Here is a 25,004-nt window from a genome sequence, read left to right on the forward strand (position 1 = left end):
GAGGGACCCCTTACTATATATATTGTATTCAATTGAGTTGCATATTAAACTGGGCCTACAATAACATGTAGGGCGGCGTAGAGCCTACACATTCCTTTTTATGTTGCATAAATACTAATATTATTAAATAAATTAATAATTGTTGACATATTCATATATTTATATATCATGTTTTAATGTTAAATTGTGGCACAGTGAATATTTAAGCTTAACTGTATCTGTGGATGGCTACCTTATGGCTACCTTATCTATGGGCCAGTAAGCCTGTCATCAAAAAAAGATGTATCTTTACAAATAATATGTTGGATTCATGTTAATGTAATGTATATTTTCAGAAATATTTTATTGTAATTTTTTTTTAACTATGAAACAATAATTTGGTGGCCCCCCCCTGCAGCAACTCTGAGGACCCCCTCGGGGTCCCGGACCCCCTGTTGAAGATCTCTGCTTTCAGAAGCAATTACAATAGTAAACCCCTCCTATTACTCACAGACATGTATCTGTATGAGACAACGTGGCACATATGGCCTATAAAAAACTCTTTTCTCTCATTCTCGTCAGCACTCAACACTCACATTCTGTGCAAATATTACTTTGAAAACTTATTTTTGTAGAAGAAAAACTTAAGGGTATAAATGTACCGTTGCATAAAACATTGTCAAAACTTTGTCAGTCAGGGATTTCTGGATCCCAACTCTCAGACTGATCGGTTTTCCAGACTTCCTCGTCTGTAACCTCTGCACTGTGGAAGCAATACATTACACCACTCTCTGTGTTGATTGGTTGATGATGACATCACCTCTGCAGGACTGCAAGGAGACTTCGCCATGACAACCAGTGTGCACTATTATTGGATTTCCCGCTTCAGCCTGTATGGAGACCTCACAAGGAGACTCACACCTGTTTAAGTGCTCAGACTGTGGAGAGAGGCAGGTTTCACAGGCTGAGCTGAAACAAGAGGTTGTTAAAGATGTCCCCAGACACAGAGGAGCATTACAGTGAAACAGCTCTGACATACAGTGATGCTGTTTCAACAAGTCCTGAAAAACTTATAGGATGTATAATCTGCCTTTATTCATTTAGAAATTAGTTTAAAATCAAGACACAGCTGATAATAAAATCACTTGATGTGGAAATCATGTATTCAAATTAAATCTTTAGCCTCAAAGTTCAACACAAGAGGGCAGCAATATTGCATTAAAAGACTTAGAACATGTTAGAAGATCGCTCATGTTCTTTCGTAGGTCAGAAACTCTTCAGTCTTGTTGAGTCTTTATTTAGTGACAGTTTAAAACTCATCTTAAGACAGTTGTTTTTTAAAATGTTATTATGGCTACATGACTGACCATATTCTGGCTTTAATCTGTAGTTTTCTGTGCCTCACTATCCACCAAACTATATACCTATAAAGTCCCTTCAACTTTTTGTTCACATGAAGTAAGTAATCCTCAATTTCCCCTTATTTATTAAGGGGTTTAATCACTTGAGGTATAATTGAACAGCATGTATCTTACACAAGCTCCCCCACTGACATCAGGACAGCAGAAACACATCTTCCATCACAGACTGAAAACTCATCTGTTCAGACTGTAACTTGGCTCATAAATCAATATTAATAAAAAAGTACAACTGTCTCTTATTGTTTCTAAATGTAGCACTTGAAGCCATGTGCTGAAGTTGATGTACTTGCATGATTGTTTCCACATGGTTGAATGTACTTATTGTAAGACACTTTGGATAAAATTGTAATATAATGTAATATAATCTGTAGAATGTTAAACTGGGCAAAGCTTGAGTCCAGTTGACTGCATTTACTACCTTGGCCTGACTTTTAGTATCTTCTGCTGCTGATGTGATATTTTTAAATTAAAATTGCCCTTCCAAATAGCCGAAAAAGCAATTACAACTATTTTTTGCTGTTAGATCCAATATTGATGTTTTCATTTTTTTTGAGTTATCTTCTGGGCATTTGCACTCCAAGCCAACATAGTTATGGTGGTGTCCCTCATAATTACACACCTGTGCACTTTGATGATGTGTTTGGTTGGCACCACATGGCACAACAGTTCTTACACCTTAAACACAATTGCAAGATAAAGAAACTTCTGGGCTACAAGTCAAACTTCAAGTCCACAGCGCTGTAAGTCATCTGCTTCAGTTTAATATTCGTCATAAGGAACAAATTCAAAGCCATTCACCACAGTAAGTGCCAGTTTGCTAACTTAGTTGTTTGACTTTAAAAGTTTGTTACCAACACCACACTGAGGCGCCAGCTGATAGTATCAGTTTCTTTTATTCATGTACTTTGCTCTATGGTATCAGGACTATTTGTATCGTTTAAACTCCCATAAATTCTGCATAAAATATGAAATAGCCAGGTAGTCACTTTGCTGTCATTCTCACTAACTTGACTAAGCTACTTGGGGCCCTTCAGATTTTAACCTGCTTTCCCTTTAATCTTAAAGGTCCAATGTGTAGGAATTTCTCCCATCTATCGTTGAGATCATATATCGCAATCAACTCTCTCGCACCACGCAGTTCAAAGTACGTATTACAGCTACGGTAGCCTTCACGCTTCAAAAAGCCGGTCTCTTGCTCTTTTCAATATCCTTTTTATTTTTCTGGGCGAAGAAGAGGATTCCTGTTCCTGAATTTTTGATTTTGAGTACGCGTGGTCCTCCATGTTTCCTTCTTCAAAGTTGCCGGGGCTGGGAAGCTACGATACCCATTAGCAGCATTAGCAGCACCTGCGAGTTTATCATGTGACAACAAAAACGGCTAACGTATTTCAAGATGGCGCATGAATATGGAGCGTCTACCCCAGTTCATGTGAATGCAAATGTAAAATTTCAAGCCAAAAGGAATACTTGTAATTGATGGTGGTGGTAAAAATTCATGAAAAAGGACAAGTTTGTGAACGGTCAACACAGATTTTGATAATGAACAACTAAACACGTTACACACTGGACCTTTAATATGTGCTATGTATAAATAAAGTTTATTATATTCTCATATTAATGCTCAAACCACATTAGCGTTTTTAAATAAACACTTTAACATAAGTAAAATAGAGAATCAAGGCTGGAAAGGTACCTCAAAGTGTGTAGCACACATAATGGAGAAAAACAATAATTGAATAGTGTATCTGTACACAGTGATGTTATTGGTCCTTTAAATATGCATCATATAACCTGACATTTACACGAAACTTAAAACTACAAGCAACAAAAGCAACATTTACAAATAACATGAGAGCATCAAATACAGTTTGTGCTGTGCTCCAGTTTATATCGCTGTAATTTTAGTTTTACTATCAAACACCAGGGGGCAGAGTAGAGCTGTAGATGGTCTTTACTGGCCTGAGTTGAATCCTCTCAGCTTAAACAATAATACATCAAATGTAGAATTCTTGGTCTTCTTCTTCTATCTTGTCCGCCTCTTCAACTGGTGCACTAATAATGCTGCAACTGTCAGACTGGTTTATGGAAACATCACTCAGGGACGTAGTGTTCATACTGCTGCTGAGGATACTTGACCCAAACAAGGTGGAGGGAGTGCTGTTGGCGGTGAAGCTGTTTGGAATCCGTCCCAGTGTGGCTGCCCTGTAGGCGTTCTCTGGGAGGCCAGGAGAGAGGGATGGACCGATGTCTTCTGGTGGCGCCGATAACGGCCGAGAAGTCTGTGGCAGGCTGGATTTGACGTACGCAGACACCACTGTGAGGTCCACGTTGCTGCCTGGATTCACTTTGTTCCCTGTGTCCACATCCGTCTCCTCGGCCCCAAGCAGAGCGTCCAAGTTGAGCCGGAAGGGCGGGATGAGGGAGGAGCTCCGGTTGAGGGAGTGGCTCCTGTGATGGGAGCTGGTAGGAGGTCCGGGCGAGGAGCAGGTGGAGTGGGAGCTGGCTGAGCCCAGGTTGGGTAGAGAGAAGAGGGAGCTGGACCGGTGGTCGCTCCACTGGGTCCTCCAGGTGTCCTGATGGTGCTGGTCAACCCACTGGTCCTGCTCATCACAGGCCAGAGGGTGGGAGCTGTGGGAGGTCTGGTGGACTCTGGTGGATGTTGACCGATGGTGGTGCCGACGGTTCCTGTAGGAGGCGGCGCTACGGGTGAAGGTGGATGGAGCTGAGGCTGACTCGGTGACAGACGATGATATGTAGCAGGGATCTTGTTGGTGTTTGAAGTGTGCACCTTGGACCTGAGCAGGAAGGGAAAGAAAACCAATGAGAATGTTTACTGTAACAAACTTTATTCTTTATACTTCTATGAGAATATGAGTTTGACCAGAATTAAGTTGCAAAAAAGACAATTTAAAAAAGTCAGAATATCTTATTGTACGGTAATTAAAAACGATTCTAATAAAAGATGTTTTGCAAAGCACCATTTTCAAGGTAACGCATCTTGATCTTTTTAAGGAAGATATGTTTCAGCCTAATAATCAGACTGAATTTCCATTTTAATTGTTGTAGTTGCTGCACTGGTGACTCCTACTTGCACAAAGGAGTGTGTGATGAGGAGGCAGGGCATTTTGTGAACCTCTGTATGTATTAAAACCTTCAGGTGTTTAATAATCTTATCATCAACCAAGACAGTCCAAAAATAACAAGAGCCTTAAGCATCTCGCACCTTGCTTCTGCTGAGTTTCGTTTTTAACTCAGTCACCTCTGGCAGAGAGATGTACAGGGTTTCCTCCGCGCCTTCATTCAAAGGGGACGGGTTCAGGAGTACCTTGAAAGCGTTCCTTCCCCCGTCTGATGATATCCCTGGCTTATACTTCGTCTTCCCCTCCTGACTCATCTGACAATTTGCCAGAACTTCTTTGAGGCAAACTGTCCTTCTCCATGGCCTTCTCTAACTTCTTCCTACATCTCTTTTTGCTTCCACGACCACAGAGGGTGCAGTCCTTCTGGCTTCTCATACTTGTCTGCTGCTTCTGGAGTCCGATGATCTTATCTTATGGCCTGACTGCCTCCTTCACTGCTGAGGCAGATGCGTAAAAGTCATGTAAATAAAAACATTATAATTTAATAACTAAGTTTAAAATGTGCCTTTGGTTGAAAATGTACTGAAGATTGCATAAATAATAACGCAATATTATACTTTTAAGATTACGTCTCTTGCCTTATATCTAATCTCCTAATTATCATATCACACACACCTGGCTCAAGAAAACTGTGTGTGGTGTGCTGAATTGAAGTATGCATACATTATTCTTTAATAAATACAAGTTTAGATGTGGGAAACGCTGCATGCATGTTTTTTGGGTTGTTGCCTCTACAGTGGAGAGTGGAAATGTCCCATTTGGATTCCATGTCCCCAATTTCCCACAGGTCTGCCTGATTTGAAGTTGCGTTTAGTCAGTGTTATGTATTGGCCAGATTTCTGATTACCATGCTGGCAGATTTTGTTGTTTAATACTAGCAAATGTGTTAAGATTACACAATATTTAACCTGAGCTTGAAGGTCCATTCTAAACCTTTGAAATCACAATTTGATTACAATGTTTTTGTCAAATAATTTGCTTTGTAGAGCACTGTTGCAGTGTAAGAGAGCACGGCAACTCTCCCATCTTGTTGTATGTCCTAAAGAGGTCGTTAAACATTAGGTCACAGGGGTTACATATTCAAGACTTTTAACTTCTCCCTGTAGGGCTCTCATGCAACCAAGCGCTCCTCACGCAATGTAAAGGCAGTAAAGTAAAGGAGAATGCGGTACAAGGGAACCATGGTGTTTACAAAAAGCCCCCAACAGGCCTCCTGTTCTCATCCCGGCCACTTTATGAATCACACCAGCAGCTGGAGAATTCATCAGCGTCTGAGCAGCCCCATGTGTACTACACCTCTATTTATGGACCAAAGTATCACAAAACACAGAGACTGCTGTTCAGAAAACCTGCTTCACCACAAATCTACAGATTATCATCCACAAAGCAACAAGTCTGGAAAAGTAAGAAGCAATATGGTAGATTCCACTGTTCTTACACTAATATGGAAATGTTCTTTTCTTTTAACATGTAAGGCAGCTGCAGCAGTATTAATTTCATTTTTCTGTCAGTTCAGTTTCTCCTCTATGTTTTCCTTCAAAGTATTGAAATGCAACGGTTCTCCTCCTCTCTATGATGATAGTTTCACCATGTTTCTGTTCTCATGTCTGCTCCGTCATCCGGCTTTCCAACCAAACAATACACGCAGAAGCAATAACTTTCCACACAGCAGCCTCAAGGCAATTATTTCCAAGAGCGGGGGGATGTAGGAGAGTTTGCAGATTTCCATATGTTCAGGTTCAAAAACAAAAAATATCATGGAAGCAAACCTTAGAGTTCCCAGAGAACAAGAGCTGAACTGTGATTTACCACGTCCTCATGACAGACTTAAGTCAGTGCACGAAACAGGCAATGTATTTCTAACATTGATAAATATCCTTGCTGATCATGATTGGGGGGATGAGCGGTTCTCGAGAAAGCTTCAAGCAGCAATACCACAGGCGCAGCAATAGGCCCGTTCGCACATTTTGAATGGCCATTGCACTCTTCAACTTAAAAGTTGATGCTATGTCAACGTTGTCTTCACAACTTGTTTTCACTGCCCTCAAGTGGACAAAAAGAAATCCGTTGATGAAGGTTTAAAGTTAGAGTTAGGGGCTTGGGAATGTATTGTATCAATGAGGGTCCTCACAAGGATAAAAGTACAAATGTGTCAGTGTGTGGAGAAGAAAGTGAGAGTGTAACAAAGCCCCAATGTTTTCCTCTCTCTAACCACCCTCTGGTTTTGTTCTTCTCTCTCCTCTGCAGTTCACTGCCTGTTTATCCTTCTCTCACTCTCTTCTGCACTTTGTCTGTCTTCTTCTTTCCTTCGCTCTGAGCCATGAAGCGGTTGTACGGCTGCATACTTATCCCTCCCACACAGGAAAGAAAGAGGCAGTGAGTGTAGTCGTCTACTGTTGAGGCTGTGATTTAAAACTTAATGACATTTTAGGGAGGCCAAAGCAAAACCAGTTTGTGTGTGTTATCCTAAAGATGCTGCAGGTCAAACTACATGCATTTACTAAAGCTATTTCTGTGCATGTTTGGGTGAAAGTGCCTGTGCCTCCGTCTGCTAATAGGACATGACAGGATCTGTCCAGTTTTCCGTGAGGACAACATGCTACAATGCTGGTGAGGAGCCACAGCAGGGGTTGCTGGGTAATGAGGATGCTGATATGGCGATAATCAGACACTTTACTCTTGTAAACTTCAGTAATGTTGGGATGAGCCAGGTCAGCCAGAGAGCTGACATCAGCGAGACAAAAACACCACCAATGAACAGTAATCCTAAGTAATTTAAGTTAATTAAACAAGTTTGATTGTGGCTCTTTGGCTGTGGTTTTCCAAAAATTGATTCCATTAATTGCAATGAAAACTTTAACTTTACTTTATTACTTTATTAAACATTGTTAAAAATAAAAAATAGTTGGCTTTCAGATTCGGGGTCTCTTTTGGATGAATTTGGAAACTGCAGAGTTTAGTTTCTAATAGTGACAATGAAACAAACTTTTCATTTCCGTGGTTTCTTATGAGAGAAGCTAAAATTATTTAAACTGATTGCCATATTGTGTTTCTGTGTTAATAAACATTGAGGATACCATAACAAGAATGCTATGAATTTACAATGGGGCAAATACTTATAGAACTACTATGGAACGGAATACTCTGACTACTCAGTACACATATTTTCTTTTTTCTTTTTGTAAAGATTATTTTGGGGGGCATTTTCGGCCTTTATTTTGACAGGACAGCTAAAGACATGAAAGGGGAGAGAGAGGGAGGAATGACATGCAGCAAAGGCATCGAGGAGTAAACCTCTATATATGGGCACCCACTCTACCAACTGAGCTATCTGGGCTCCCTCACATAATATTTTTTAAGATTATTTTGACATTGTTAGAGTTTTCTTCTGTCTTTGTGCTAAGCTATGCTAACCACTATTTTTCATTTCATTTTATTATTCATCTCGAACAATCAACAATGTTGCAAAAGAAAATAAAAAATTTAAAACCACAACAATAAAACCAACAATCACAATTTACCAAAAACCGAAAAAAATAATAAAAAAGGATTAGTTCGAGAAGGAGCAGGCAGAAGCAAGTAGCTTATTAGGTCCTGCCCCTACTTCACAATATCATATTATTACAAAACAAATAGATATGCAAATACAGCATACAATCTTTCAGGTCTTACAATAACTTACAACAGTACAACAATATACAACAACATTTTTACCTTACAATTCCATTCCTATGTTTCAGTCTATTCTTTTCTGTATTGGTCAAGTATTTATTTCTTTAATGTATTTTTGAACTGAATGATATCATGGCTATGTTTGATGTCATTGTTCAGTCCATTCCATAAGGTCAACCCACAAACTGAAACACACATGCTTTTAACAGCAGTTTGTATCATGACACAGTGTAATAATGAAGTGTGTTACAGTGCAGAGGACATGACTTCAGGCCAGGTGGCAGTTAAGCATCATGCATATGGTCCATTGTCATGACAGATTAGCTTATTGTTTCTATCAGTGCTGTTCCAATCCCAGTAATGGACTGCTGCTTAATCGGCTTGAACTTTCAAAACTACTTATCTGGCCGCCTGGACACATATCCCCTCTGAAATTGAGACCCTCCAAACGTGTGTGTGTGTGTGTGTGTGTGTGTATGTGTGTATGTGTGTGTTCTAACAGCATACATCTTTGTGTGATTATTCTGAAACAGATGTGTACGTGAAAACATTTTACAGTCTGGATAGATGATGGATACATGTATGGCTGGATAGATTAAATGGGGCTACAAATTGAGGAGACTCAAAGCTGCTTTGTCTACTGTATGAGTTTGTTATTTTTGGCTGCAGAATCTGTTTGACATCCCTCTCTTCTTTCTTCCTCTCTCTCTGCTTCGATTGTTCTTTCACCCAAGACACTGACTTTCTCTGTATTCTTGTATGCAATTAGAAATACAAATTGTAGACGGTGCAAGTCAACTTTCTTCCTTCCTTCTTCTCTTATTTTGTCATTGCAACTTGGCGGCTACAGTATGTGCTCTGAGTTAGAATAGAGTTTCATAGATAGAACTGAAGATAAGATACCGACAGATTTGTCCTGATCCAAGGAAACTGGGAAGTTACGTGGTTTATATGGTTTATGTGGTTAAAGTGGTTTATACCAAAAATGGATCACTATTTTCTTGGCCCAAGGGCTAACTCATCTAATTGAATTAAAATCAGTTAAGTAGTTTTTGGGATATTCTGATGACAGCAGGTATTGAAGACATGACTTCATTGGTGCTGGTCAATAGTGTAACCTGGGTATTATAAGCGTACAACCAGTTGGTATTTTACATCTTTTTTATTTTATCTTACTCATTAAAAAACATCAAGCATGTGTCCAAAATCACTCACTATGCTATTTATAGTGCACTCTATATACTATCCACCATTTTACTTGAGTGTCCCTTGAAAAGCAGAAATAGTTCATGACATGGACACCTAAAAACAAAACACTGGCACCAACAGAAATCACTCTTACCTGCAGCAGGATCTTATTTCCATCGTAGTCTTCTGTCTGCCAGCGGACATCACTGATTGGGCTGCAAGGGTGGGGCAGCAGGGGCACCAGCATCCCGACATCTCGTACCCTCATTTCCATCACCGCTGACTCAAGCACTGCCGGACTCTGACCTCGTGGGAGCCTCTTAAATGACAACTGGATCTCCATATCCGGGTTGGAGTACACCACAAAGAAGCAAAAGTCCTCCTTCTTCTGCGCTACCCTGCGCTGAAGCAGCAGCTTGTAAAGCCGCACCATGTCGATATAATTTTCATGTCGGCAATAAACAGTGAATCGCACAATTTCTTTCCCGTAATGGACCTGCCGCACAGCCCAGAGCGGCGTGCCAGCGGACAGAGTGAAAAAGTCCTGACTGCACGGTGTCAGCGGTAACATCCGGCGGCCATTGCTGACTTTTTCAGTGTGGTGGTAGCGCCAAGGTGGCCTCTGCAGAGTGCGGTGCAGCATCAGTATCTGCTCCTCGCCACCGTATGCCTCCTGGAGGAAGACGATAACCGCCAGGGCTGGCTGGCAGGCTGCAACCGGGCTGCCGTTTTGATGGTGCTTGGGCCAGGAGACGGAGGCCCGCTCTGAGACTCGGAAGAGCTGCAGCTCAGGGTGGACCCACGCCAGGACTGCATCAGCAGCACGCTGCAGGAACTTGCCCTGGCCGGGGTCGGCGATGAGGTGGACGCTGACGAGGAAAGGATCCTGGTGCTCGCCCATGGATAACTCACCTCCACATACAACAGCATCAAGACAAAAGATATGAGAGAGGGTGGAAAGGGCGTGAAGAGAAATGGGATGAGAGAGACACGGGGGAAGATGAAATAATATTATAATCAGCTTGCTGACTTTGAGAAAACAAAACTAGACATTGTTACATGCATACAATGAAACTGTCACATGTAAACAAGTATGGTTAAGGTGGGGAAAAGATCCTGGTTATGGCAAAGAAACTAAGTTATGGTTGAGTTTAGGCAACGAAAACAATGAAAGTCAGGGTAAGATTGCGACCCCTTGCATTCCTCATAGAAAGGTTTCTACATAAAGGGCACACTACTTTTTCTACATTGACAGTGAAAGTTGACACTAGATGTTAATCACAGACTCATCCAAAATCAATATAATTCTTAGCCATACTGGGGGCTGTTTTTTACTCTCAACATTTTCTCTTTCTTCTTCTTTGTTCACCTCTTTGTTCCAAGTTTCCCCATCCTTTCCCTCCCTCCTTCCCACAGGTCTCTCACTCCCAACCTTCTCCATTTCACTCCATCCATATCTAACTCAATCTTTCTCCCAATTTCTATGTTTACCTTTCTCCCTCCCCTCTCACCCTCCCTCCTCTCTCCTTTCCACCAGACCCATGTGGAGCAGGGCTCCTGCGTGGGGGCTCATTAGTGCCATTAGGAGGTCATTGCTGAAGCCCGGAGGAATGTTTCAGACCACAGTAGGAGCGATGCATTCAGGTGTAGCCTCCCCATGATCCTCTGACCTGGAAAAGCTTGGCACCCTGGCACAGGTACGGCAACACTAATACTGAAATATTCCCAAACTACAGTCATACAGTATTTAGCCAGTGTTTAGTATTCTGGCATGTTACATGCACACATTCACAGGCATATCTCCTCATCTCCATGTTCTCTCATTTTGCTACGGTCTTTATCTGACATCTCAGGGGACTTGTCCCATTTCGTCTGTGCTTTGAGGCAGTTTGGGAAAGGACACAGTCTTCTTGTCCCTGGCACAGCCGACTGTTTGGCTGTTGCCAGAATCCCTCTATGAAACAGAGGCCAAACAGGGGCAAGTTCAGTCTCATGAGTCCCGTTGGCCTTTGCAAAAGGACAGCTGACCACAGAGGTGACATTTTCTAAATGTTAAGATCAGGTTTCGAGGAAACATTGTTCAAAAGGTGGCCATTAGAGCTGTAACAACAGTCAGCTCAGGGTCCAGAATCATAAACAAGACAGGGGTTCATGTTTTCATACATGGTTGAATTATTTTTTAACAAAGTTGGATGTGCAAAAACAATGTTTTAAAAAAAGATTTTTAATTGAAATTTCTTTTTCTTGCTTCTGCATTAAGTTTACTTCTTCAGCTTTGTTTAAACTAGGTTGACAAACATGCTTAGATAATGTCTTTGAACAGGTTGGACTGATGACAACAAAAGAAATTTCGTCTTCATAAGACCCCGATTACATTTTTCTGGAAAATCATTATGTCAACATTTTCAGGTTGAGACCATTGAGAGTGTACACTACAGTTTTTATGTAATGTATCTGCCTCCTCTGGTTTTTCAATGTATGTAAATAAAAACAACTAGAAACATAATAAATATACCCTTTGGTTTGGATAAGGACTACTACTTCAAATTGGAAATTATAATTATTTCCACTGGCGGTGTTCATGACTTACTGTACTTGTGAATCCTTACTGCTGATGGACAATAAGTAACGAGTCTTGGATGTCAATCATTGACTTCATTTACAATTTCTGTTACTTAAAATTGTAACAAACTAAACCTGAATAGATTTAATAAGGTGATTTGAAAGGACTCAGATTCAATAAGCGGATTTAATATTGGATTTACATTCGTAAAAAAATACCATCAAACCCCAACCCCAACATAAGTGTCCTTGTGGCTGAAGAGATAAATACAGCAGGATCAAGAAAGATCCACTGTAGGTTTAAGCTGGATGCCAGGGCACAGACGTCCTGAGAGAGAGACACACACACACACACACACACACACACAGCCCAGAGCAGCGTGCCAGCGGACAGAGTGAAAAAGTCCTGACTGCACGGTGTCAGCGGTAACACCTAGCTTAAACCTACAGTGGATCTTTCTTGATCCTGCTGTATTTAGGGTGCCACGCTCATTAATGACTGCCTGATTGATCCCATTAGAATCTGTCTCCCTGACATGTAGCTGCCATGAAGACACCAAACACAGAGATGATATGGATCTTTAAAAGGTATTTACTGTACAGCACATTGCACTGTCACACAGACAGCTTGATTTCTCTACAGTAACTCCTATTACACACAGTTCTCGCAGTGTCCTTTTTCAGGAGTCAGAACATGAAATGAGCCCAACAGGAACAAAGACTTTTGTTCAAACTGTTCGACTTCTGCCTAATCTAACAATAATTGGTAATAAACAATAAAGCAAACAGAGCAGCAAATACATTACTCTTGCTTTGGTTGAAAAAAATTCTTCATCCAACATCCTAGTTTCTTGCTCTTCATTTTCATTTCCATTCCACTCTTTTATTAATTATTGCCTATTACCAAGGAAGTAATGTTTTCAGCTTGGTTTATCTGTTTGTTTGTCTGCCGGATTACAGAACAACTACTTGCCTAATGTTCATGAAACTTGGTTAAAGGGTGTAGCATGGGCCAAGGAAGAACCCTTTACATGTTGGAGGGGATCCAAATCACAGGGATATGGTGCATCTGTGCTGCATTCATGTGGTGCCTGAATAATTGGAAAAATTTGTTCCTGACCGAGATAGGGCATGGCCTTGGCAGAGGTCTGCGCTCTCCAAAGTCCCCTTTCTCGTTTGTCTATTTTTACACGTGTTCACCTGTATCACTTTTATTTCCCCGCCTTTCTACTCACCTATCCAAAGTTCTTGGGAGACTGTAACTAAAATGACTCTGGGATTAAAGAAGAATCTAAGTTTGGGTGAGGATCGAGGCCACAGTCACACTGAAGGCCACACACTCGTTTATTTCTGTCTGATCGCATTAGAATCAAACTGTCAAACTGTTTGAAGCACGTGGATGATTAGTATCCAACTGGATATTTAAAATCCTAGACAGACACTTGAACTTCGCCTTCAAGAGTGCTATTGCCTACCTTTAAAGACACTAATGCAACTAAACCAACTACACAATTCATTTTGAGTACCAGCTGACAAACGTTACATTTTTAAGCACCAAACGTTGTTACAGGTGTGAATAATAACTTGATAGGCTATTTCTGCTGTAATTACTGTATCTTGAACTATCTGGTGTGTCTGTGCTGCATCTTTCCTCATCACTCCCTGTCATTAGGACAACAACATACTTATTTTGAGCTTAAGAAGATCATCAATATACGAGGTCATTAGTTCGTCATCACTCACTTAGAAACTTAAAAAACTAACGTTGCTTGAAAGTTTCTGCAGAGGAAATAAAATGTCTAAGATGAGTGTATATATGTATATATCCAAGCGTTTGATCCCTAACTTTCTTGTTCGTGATACTCTTTAGTAGCACTTTAGTTTAGTTTACATATGCATTTGTCCCTTCAGCCTCCACTTAAAATGCGTTTGTGATTTAATTAGGTCACAGTAAATGCATACATAAAGTGTATGAGTAAGCTGTAACAGCCTTGTTTTTAATATACACTCAGTTTATAACAGTGTCCTAATGTAAACCAATGCAGTCTAAACAGTCCTGCAATAAATCCTACAGAGGTGGTGTTTCTGTTATTTTAGCCTTTCCAGTCCAGAGGCCTTTAGAACTTTGCCAGACCTTTTGCAAAGATGACTGTTTGTGGTTCTATGTGGATCTATCTCAGTGGATAAACCACCCAATAAATACATACATAAATCATTTAAAAGGAAAGTAAATCAACATATTGGCAGATTTAAGTGATGCAGCTTTGATCAATGACAGACATACAGACGGCTGTGTGGTTTACTGTAACGTATCTGCTGTTTGGTTTAAATATCTAAATTCAGTAGATTCACAGATCTGTCTGTCACAAATACAACAGGTATACACACAGGTGATGAGTTGTATTTTATGGTACACTTAACTTTTTTGAAGAAACAACTCGCACATCCCAAAATTCTTGGGTGCTGGTGCGTTGGAAGTTAACATCAACTTGGAAACAAAGGGAACAAATCCCGCACTCTGCTCTCACTCACCGTTTATTTACAAAAAAACGATGTTTCGGTCAGGAGGCACCGAAACGTTAGTACCATCAACTTGTTTCCAAGTTGATGGTACACTTGACATAAAAGATACAACTCAATACATTGTACATTCAAGCTGATTCTTTCCTCTAGCAATAAGGTTTAATGGGGAGCTGGCTCAGAGAAGAATACATTAGAGATTAAGTCACCCCAATCCTGTGAAGGGAATGAAGGGGGTTTGTGTGTAATGCGGTGGAGGAGTGTGTCTCTAAGCTCTTAATCCACTCGAGTCTTCAAACTGAAGGTGATGTTCTGACTCGACTGACTATGAACACACATGAGCATGTGCAAAACCATCCTCGACACACACAAAATCAATTTGCAAATTTATAGAGGCGTGTCTTCCCTCATTCTCACAGACTTTTACCTCCACTCTGTGTTTTAGTGTTAACTGGCAACACATGCTTGCAGCCATACGCACGGATGATGACGTGAGATAAAACAACACGCCTTCTAGCGGCCCCCTGCACATATGAGAGTGATTAGCAGCGAAAACTCAACTAAGGCCTCTGTGTGTGTGTGTGTGTGTGTGTGTGTGTGTGTGTGTGTGTGTGTGTGTGTGTGTGTGTGTGTGTGTGTGTGTGTGTGTGTGTGTGTACTGCAGTCGCAGCTTCAGCTAGCTTGGATCTTGGTGTAAGTCAAAACAACTGAATGAGGAAATTCAAGATGGGGGCCCCTTTTTGTTGTCTGGTAAAAAGAAGTACCAAGGAAATTAAAATTTGTAAAGTTTTGACTGATATTATTCTGCAAGTTCAGTAAAACCTTTCATTATTTCAAAATGTAAAACACAGACGTTTTCCTTTGATTTAGATACAAAGGTGATATCATGACTTCGCGTAAACATACACGCCACTTTCCTAAAGCCAACTGGCGTGTTATCTGTATGCATTTTGAGCTATCCACATGTATGTCTATGCTCTATACAGCGGACGGCAGTCTGCAACGTCACAGTGTAAACATACACGCCACGTGGCACTTTCTTAAGCCACGTGGCGTGTTATTGCGAGGCCGTGTTATCGCGAGGCTATGATTGGGTTTAGGAAAAGAAGAACTGGTTGGGATTAGGAAAACAACAAACATGGAAAGGAAACATCACACGCGGGACACAAAGTCACACACGGGACACAATCCCCGCTCTCCTGTGTGAAAGTCCTGTGTTTGACCCATCCTCCACCCTGACCAACCTCCCTATGTGGATTTTCGCCCTTTCATACTACACACTACGGCGTCAATTCACACGCAATCGCAAGGTAATGTAAATCAATGGAGGCCAAACAGCATTGACTACATTTACATGCAGCCAATAACCCGTTCAAAACCGGAATATTAGCAATAACCCGGTCGTGCACGGCCATGTAAACATGGTTTTTAAAAACCCGAATATGCTACCTGGGTTACCCCTTTTCTAACCCGAAATTTTGGTCATGTAAACGCGTATCGGCATATCCCCATCAAAAGGAACATTGATTTGTGTTCTGCGCATGTTCTATTCGCAAGGAATCTTGGTCTTTTGAGTAGAGGAACTTCTTGTATGCGCCAGAAAACATAGTTATAATAATAATTATATACTATAATAATATAGTTATATCAATGCAGAAAACCTGCGCGCAGTATACCGGAAGTAAACAAGAAGTAGAGGTAAACATGGCGAGCGGCACAGCAACCCCACACTTTTGGAGCGAGGAGGAAACCAATTTCTTTATTAGTGTGGTGAAAACCATGAATATAATGTCTTTTGTTGACGGCAGAAAGTACCGAGATAGTGAGATTTATAAGAAGGTGACCGAAAAGTTATTGCGTCTTAAGGTTGTCTGTAGGCTACGTCCAGACGCTAACCGTGCGTCGCCGTTTACGTCGGGATATTGCCAATTGGTTACAAATGCCATGTACACAGGAGTAACTCTCTCTGCTCACGCATGTAAACGGGTTATTCCGAATGTTTCAGAAACCCAAATAGTGACCTTAACCCGACCATAACCCGAAAATTGACAGCTTGTAAACATAGTCATTGATAAACACGCTAAAAAATCAGTATGTGTCTTGAGAACACTCCAATAATTGCATAAGAATTGGTCTGTCATACATACGCCACTTCATGAGATCAGATCAGTCTGTAGATACACATTACTTTTGCTAACACTGACATATCAACATCTTTAAGTGGATATAGCAAACATGTTGGCAAACATTGCTTAACACGTTGCTTGTATGTCCACATCCAGCAGTCATTGAGCAACATTATCATTTATTTGGAGTTGTGTTTCTGGCCCCTTGGCGAATGTAAGTCCAATATTCTCTCTTTTAGCTCTGTTTTTGGACTCTACTAACTCTTGAGGGAAATATCAGTCTCATTATGTCTCTAAATGTTCCACTATGTTTACCAGCTAGTCGCCTGTCTGCTGTTTGGTGCTGAGCAGGTAGCGTACAGTATGGCTTTGGAGCTTTATTACTGAAAACAGTGGCTGCTGCGGCCGATAACGCTGCCATGAGAGTGCTGAGAGTGAACAAAGACAGAAAAGTTGTGGATCGGACAGCTAAACAGTGAGCTGAAACTCCCTATAAAGCTCTGTAGTGGGGAGTGAAGCTGCACATTCAGGTAACAATTCTCTGTAAGCTCATTGAGCAAACCCTTCCACAGTTTTCACATTTTCATTTAATACATGTGTGGTGTTTTAAAAAATATTGATTATCGCCATTTCAAAGGATAAGTCCAACAACATTCTATAATTTTCTTGTTGATAATAAATCCAATTAAAATACCAAAACCAACAACAAACTCCTCCTACTAACAAGTATTGTCTGTGTATCCAAAGCCTAATATATCTTATTCCTCTGTGCCACAGAGCTCCATTGTTGTTTAAAAACGGTTAAAAACAATATATTGAGCCACATCGTTGCCCTGGATGACATTTTTTGGTCACTGTCATGAACACACACAACATAATTTGTTTTAACTCACTGCACTGCTGTTGGAAATACCACAAAGCAACAGTGCCTGAAATGGGCCAGTACTCACCAGTACTGAGTACTGGCAATTCAGATTTTTCTCCACATGAGTACCCTTACTTCTAATTGTTATTAACAGTATTATAATAAGGCAGATATTTATGCCAAAAAAGGCTATATATCATGATTTCTTGGGAAAAAACAAAATCACAACACAGCCTTATCCTTAACGCAGTTCTCAAATGACAAGACATTAACGTGAGAACGACGACAACCAAGTTTCACAGAGGATAAAAGCAATCAGATCAAAATGTGGAGCCGCTGTTTTCTGGCTTTAAACTGCTGCTGGTTTCAAATTTACAAATTAGATTAGATAGGTTACGACAGACTGTCTAAAGATTAGAAGGGGAGACTTAGTAAGGAGACCAAAGCCAGTCAACAGGGCTAGTCCAAGTTCATAAATTTATGCATGCCATGTGACCGTCACTGTCCCAACAGACCTGGTAGAAGGCAGCGTAGCTTAGTAGAGGGACAAATAGCTGAATAGGTGCTGATGCTGTGACACTATTTACTGTAACTCTATTTTTCATCAGTAGGTACCCAAACATGGCGTGCATTTAAATACATCTTGTTTTTTTGGGGGCACGATCAATTGGAGGCACCCGGGTATTAAACATATTGACACCTGAGATCAGCAGTAATACAACAGTGCCAACTAAGAAAATTGAAATTAGTCGGACTACAGTCTTGTAGTCCTGTTCGGTTCCAAGCAGTGAAAACCTCTATCTCCAACCTCATAGTCACTGTTGTTTTATTGTTTTCACTTTAAATGTGGTAGGAGAGCAGAGCCAAAATAACAAAACATATTTCACTGTGCAACTAATTACAGACTGCACTGAATGTGCACTCAGTGAGCACACACTCACTAATTCATTAAATTGAAGGGCCCACAACAAGGCTGACAGACAAAACTGCTTCAATTAGACCATTAACAAACAGCTGACGGAAGCGTATTTAGCTGCGATCACAGCCTCATAGTCCAAACCTCATTTTGGAGTACGCACATTTGGTAACACTTAATACAGACTGCCTTATGGCAGTGTGTGTGTGTGTGTGTGTGTGTGTGTGTGTGTGTGTGTGTGTGTGTGTGTGTGTGTGTGTGTGTGTGTGTGTGTGTGTGTGTGTGTGTGTGTGTTGAGTTGTTACGGGTGGTCCTTGATCCATCAGGTGCTATTCAAACTGACTGTGCTGAAAGTGCATTGGCTGACATCACTGCAAATGGTTTGGCGTGTAAATAGATACTCAGCACTGAGACCAGTGTGTCTGAGTGTGAATGAAAGTCTGTGCTGATGAAAGGAAAAGAGGTAGCGAATGCTCAGACCTCACTTTAACCAATAAGGGTGTAATATACTAAACACCAAACAAAAAGACACAGAAATAAAGTGTGAGGCAGAACTAAAGCTGTACTGTACTAAAATTTGAGATTAAAAAATACAGAACATAGTGTAGCTCTTCTTTCCAAACACAAGCACGTAGCTATAGTTGACTTGCGCATCCTTAAAAAATGAAAAAGTAGAATTTAAATCAAAAGGACATGTACTAGTACAACCAAATATTTTAAACTTACATTTAAAAAATGTAATGTGCAGAAATGTTTCAGGTTAGGGTCAAACTAAAATTAGCAAGTAAAAAAAAACAAACAAAAAAAAAAAAGCAACCTAAAGCACCTCTCTGTCTTCCAGTGTCTATGTATATTATATATATATATATATATATATATATATATATATATATATATATATATATCTGTCTGCCTGCAGATAAACAAGTTTTACACGCCTGCATGATGTTCAGCAGTTCTAAGTGCAACTTAAAACTACAGCAGAGCTTGAATTATTTTAAGGAAGAAAGTAAAACTTGACAGTCTCCTGCACTTTCACAAGTAAGTATGTAATCCACTGCCTGATATACAACTGTGTGGGTCGTGTACAAATGTTGGAGAGTGGATTTTTTTTAAAAGTTGCATACACATGTGTTCCTGGTTCTGCTAATCTGCTGCCTGTCTGAGCCAGATAACAAGAGCAGGGCCACGGGAATTACTGGATGCACATGCAGTCTGGATGAGCAAAGTGTTTGACTATGTGGTAAGGATTCATAATTTTACCGCTGACACTACCACAATAACTTTTTTGATGCTGTTGGTCAGTAGCAGGTCACGGTTTGCTATTGACCAACAGCATCACACAGTGTTTCCTCTATGTTGATTTGACCGTGGCGGCCCCCCACGGCAACATTTCTGCCCCCCATGGTATCAAAAATAGGGCTGCATCGTTAGAGTGCATGTCGGAGAATAGCGCGGACACACAAGGATAACTAGCCAGTTGAGATTGTGTGTGTACGTCCTTGAGAACTGTGAGTCCTATAACTTATGTTGTCAGTTCATTTAAGCCTGGTCTTGCAAATTTAAATTAAGTTAACTGGTGATTTTCGTTGTTTGTATTCTTCACCTGCGAAACTCCCACCACTGCTAAAAAAAATCCTAAAGGAAACACTGTCACAGATAACCAAGGACTGGACTAACCCCATTAGTGATACTATTATGACCAGCAGTTTTTCAGCAATAGCCATTACATGTATTTACATTCTGTAAACGTCTTTATACTGTATAGTGGTTTTCACTGCAATTGGCAGAGTCTGCCTTTTTTGTGTGACTCAAGTTGCTTACTAGAGCACAAAAGAGTCAATGTTACTGTTTGGAATTTGATCTAATTGATATCAGGCTCTCTGTTTACTGTTCATTCTCCCACAATATATGTATCAGAGCTGTATAAATGCCTGCTAATGCAAACCAGAAACAATTCCTACTGCTGCATGTTCACTTTAAGTGTTCAACTGGGAATGTACAGGGTGACTTTTATTGTGAAGCATCCACCAGAAATAAAGTGTATTTGTCCCCAAGGTTAATTAATTTTCAACAGATTTTGTCAGCAGATAATTGTTCGTTTTTGCAAGCGTGAATGGAGTAAAGCACATATGCATGTGTGTGTGTGTGTGTGCGTGTGTCTCAACGAGCAGACATCTGCTGGTGACAGGCTGAAAATATAAACCCCCGACATCAACTTGTGACTCCCAGGCTTTTGTTAGACTACTATCAATCCTGTCTAGACCTCTTTGGTATAAAAGACTCACTGAACTGCTCAATATGCTGATGCATATTTATTTTATTCACCGTTTTGAAATCTTCCTTTCATTCCTCATTTCTTTCTTAGAAAGATATATTTCCACAGTCTTTGTTTTGCTTCCCATTACCTGCAAACGAATAATTTTCATGTTTTCTTTTCATCTTTCATCCAAGTTTTTCTCTTTTCTCTCTCTGGCTATTTTCTCTCTCTTTCATGTATCTACATCTGTGCATAATAAATACATCTACAGTAGATTTCTTTCAGATATTCAAGTGTGACAAATCATGCATCCTCTGTTAGTATATTTGTATTCGCGTCTCTGCCTGGCGTCTTTGTGTTGTAACAGTCTGACCTATGCATAGTTTAAAAACCATCTTTTGGCCCAAAAACATTCATTACTCGCTCCCTCCAGCTTACATACATGTACACACACACACACACACACACACACACACACACAACACACACACACACACACACACACACACACACACACACACACACACATGCAGAAACACATTGGGGGCAGGGTCACAGGTCACTCACGATGAATGGACACTCATCTGCTGTGACCAATAGAAAGTGATGTTGTGTGATTAAGTGTTTGGGGTGGGGCTCAGTTGAAGCCTCTTGAATCAAAACCTATTTACCTTCTATTGAGCGATCAAAAGATGCTGCACACACCAGCTGCTGACAGCATAAAGACAGATTACACTTCACATTTTGTTTGCTGTTGCATGAAATTTTGCAACCACCATCTCCACTTCTTAACACTCTCCGAGTGATACAAAATATTGCAAAAGCCTTTGCATTCATGAAACGTTTTAAAGAATAGCCTACATATAAATTCAAGGTTTTAGCTACTTTTATTTCTAATGCAGAGGTGGCAGTGGTACAGTATGTTATATATACTGTATATCATTTGTCATTTGTTCCATTTTCCAGAATTGGCTTCAGTCTTCAACACGGCAAAAACTACACTGTTAAGTGAGATAATGTTTAATCTTAAACTACATTTTTAATGTAGCCGGATTTGTTCAGTGTATGAAACAGCTGCCTGTCTAAGACTAGACTTGTCTTGATAATGACTTTTATTTATTTACGTTTTACTCTTATGTTTTGAATGTTTTTAGCAGTATGGCTCAGCCAACAAAAGCTTTAAATGAACAATGAACTCTGTTGTTTTTAAGGAGCAACTGTGAAATGCTTGACCCTCGACTGCACCAGTGGGGCTGCTCAGTTAACAGTAATAGACTCACTGTCCTAAACAACTGACAACATATTGGCATAGTTTCAAATTCAAGCCATTTGAATTCCTCCAGTGTCTGTTGCATAGGACCTAAAGTGGCGTATAACCTCAGTCATACTGATGTTGGTGGTTTAACATGATATCAGTCTGTCTACAGTGGGGCTTATGGCTGGTCTAAGCTGAGGTCAAAGGTCAGGGGTTAAGACCACCTGTATAAACATGAGTATGCTCTCTACCAGAACCTAAATATACTTCTGTGGAGGCAGGAGACGAATGAGACTGATGCTGCATGCACGTTTGCATATGAACTCCGCACACGGACATGCATGAATACACACACAAAGGACAAAAACAAGACAGCCACACACATAGCTGAGACAGTTGACTTCTCTATATCGTCCTTTCACATCTCTGGAAAATCATTCATCTAGCCCGTCCTTTCTGTTGTCATCATTAGTGTGGGCATCAGTTTGATGAATAAGCTGACGCTGCTTTTTCACTTCTATCTTTATGTAGGATGTGCATGTTTTCATAAACTAATTTTCTCAGTCTCACAGCTAGTATTGGACAAAGACCTTCCTGTGATTTTCAATAATTTCAGAGATCACTGTTGTCAACCCTGAGACAATCCCTTACTAGCAGTTCAACATACCATAACCTTTACACATTTGAGGGGCCTCACATTTTCTATATTCTATTCCAATCATCCTTTGGATGACTTTCAGTCTATACATGATATACGTGATGCACAGGCATGGTAAGTTCCTAAAGTAAACAAAGTCAACAGCAATTATGGTCCAGTAGTGTCTAATTGTGGTCAAACTTTTCCATATACTGTATTAAGTTCTTGTGTTTTCTGACAATGTGTCTATGCACATTTTGTTCCCATCCTGACCTCCAGTGGAGACGGAGACAATAGTGGGCAGAAGATCATCTGATACAGTAAAGACAAAGGAAACATGAGGGGAAAAGACCAAACCAGACACTGCTGGATCACTGTGTGTGTGTGTGTGTGTGTGTGTGTGTGTGTGTGTGTGTGTGTGTGTGTGTGTGTGTGTGTGTGTGTGTGTGTGTGTGTGTGTGGTGGTCCTCTACTTCCTGATGTGCGGGTGTGGTGCCGGTGGGATAACGCAGCTTCCTGTAGACCAGATTAATGGCCTAATATTGGATATAATCCTCCCATTGTGAAAGGCCCGGAGACCTGGCAATCAGACTGGGGAGAGGTCATGACCTCTGCAAACACAGATCTTCACAATCATACACACATTCACACAAAACTACACACACACGCACACTGTATGTACAAAAGTACTCAGCAGCAAGTGGCGACCACATAGTCCAAGCACTGTTGGCACTTATAAAAACAAAGAATATTTAGTAGCTGATCTGTAACTCAATGTGTATTTACGAAGACGATTTCACACACTTTCATCCATTTGAATGAAACTTTTAAAACAACTGAACGATAATAAAAAAGTCCAACATCCAATATCATATTGTATCCCTATATGTGATCAATATCATATTGTGGTATCAATATCAGCATCACAGAAGTTATCACAAAAGGTTAAATGAAAATAAATCAAATGAAAGCCACCACAGATACGTTTGTCTATTTAAGTATAACTCCAGTTTATTACATATCACACTTGGATCAATTCACTGGATATGATAATACTGAATGCATTTATCATGTGAATGATCATATAAGTTATTTCTGAGATCTGTAAATGCTGCAATATCTTTAAAAAGTCAGATAGAGTATCAGATGATCAGATGGATTGTATACACGACAAGAGTTTATCCAGATTATCTACATCACAATCCAGATTATCGGGCAAACAACTACAGAGTAAGTAGAGTAAGTAAGAAGTTGGTCTGTAAACTGTGATGGATAATAGTTTCACTGTTCGCCTTGGTTTTCTCTTCCAAATAAGTTTGACCAACCTTGTTTAGCAACCTGTCTGACCGCCTGACTGCTCGTGTTTCTTGCCCAATCTTTTTAGCGATGTCGCTGAAAATTGTAGTAAATCAAAGTTATCCTAAGCATGATTCATGATTTGTTGAAATAGATTATGAGTGGCGTTCCACATTAATCAAAAAACTCCACTACAGAAATGCTTAGTACACCAAATATTGCATTGACTGCATGCAGATTTTATGGGTGTTTGCTTGTGCTTTTCATCATATTTTCCTGGGAAATGGTTGTGGGAATTGTGTATCTCAAGCAAGTCTATGTATGAAGCTTAATCTGCGTTCACACCAAATCAGGTGTAGCGTCGATTAGTGAAGGACTGTGCAGGGGTGCGGGAGTGTCACTTAAATGGCCCATTTGTGTCTCCATTGTGTTTTGTCTGATTAGCCATTGCAGCGTGATGTCCGTTGATGTTTCTCCAAAAGATAATTGTGTTTCATCTTTTCCCTGCAGGGCCGCTGCGTATTATTTCAGCATCCCCTCCGGTCCCCACCGCAGCAGCCTAAACGCAAGACCCACATTCAAATAAATGGCAGGACTGGCGTTTTTGCCACAATGCCTGATTTGGTATGAATGCAGCCTGAATGAAGCCCTAGGGGAAAACTTCTTTTAAGCTATAGTGGGAAGTTTCTGTCTCTCCCATGAGGAATTCTAAGTAATTACAACAAAACTGATGATACAAGCCTTGCGCACAACCCCCACCCCTCCTCCACACAGTTGCTTGTAGACAAGGAGGACACGGAGGATTAAAAAAAACATGATGGACTTTTAAGAAGAGGTAATTATCTTCACTCGAGTTTATGCACACGAAAGTCGCCGGACGCCACAATCTTCTGAACACAGCCATGCTGAGAAATACAGAGAGAGTTTTGCGAAGTCTTAATTAGTTTCGTAGCAACTCATTTGGCAATGGCATGAATGTAACGGACGTTCATTAATGTCAAAAAGTTACACACTAAAGCTTTAACTAATGTAAATAAGGTGAAAATATTATTATTTTTTTCTTTTTAACAGCACACTAAGAAGAAGTTTTGTTTGTACCAATCATGTGAAATGAACATGCTTCCCAAAGCTTTATTTTTATTTATTTTTAATTGCCCCGTCAAGACA

At 40.4% G+C, this 25,004-nt stretch overlaps 1 protein-coding gene across 4 annotated transcripts in view; it reads right to left on the reverse strand.

The window, feature by feature from the left end:
- Positions 1–2,956: 2,956 nt before the first annotated feature.
- Positions 2,957–25,004, reverse strand: part of LOC120570309 (protein FAM124A) — a 28,238-nt gene continuing 6,190 nt past the window's right edge. For 2 of the 4 annotated variants that reach the window (XM_039818586.1, XM_039818588.1), the window contains 2 exons: positions 9,555–10,312; positions 2,957–4,195 (listed from right to left, as the gene is read on the reverse strand). In XM_039818586.1, the coding sequence (XP_039674520.1) occupies positions 3,395–4,195; positions 9,555–10,312 (1,559 nt within the window). In that variant the 3' untranslated portion in view covers positions 2,957–3,394. Of the gene's footprint in view, positions 4,196–9,554; positions 10,322–25,004 lie in introns of all 4 variants that reach the window. The other 2 variants (XM_039818585.1, XM_039818587.1) reach the window with 1 other exon arrangement.

The sequence above is a fragment of the Perca fluviatilis genome, chromosome 12 (genome assembly GCF_010015445.1).
Source record: "Perca fluviatilis chromosome 12, GENO_Pfluv_1.0, whole genome shotgun sequence".
Lineage (NCBI taxonomy): Eukaryota > Metazoa > Chordata > Actinopteri > Perciformes > Percidae > Perca > Perca fluviatilis.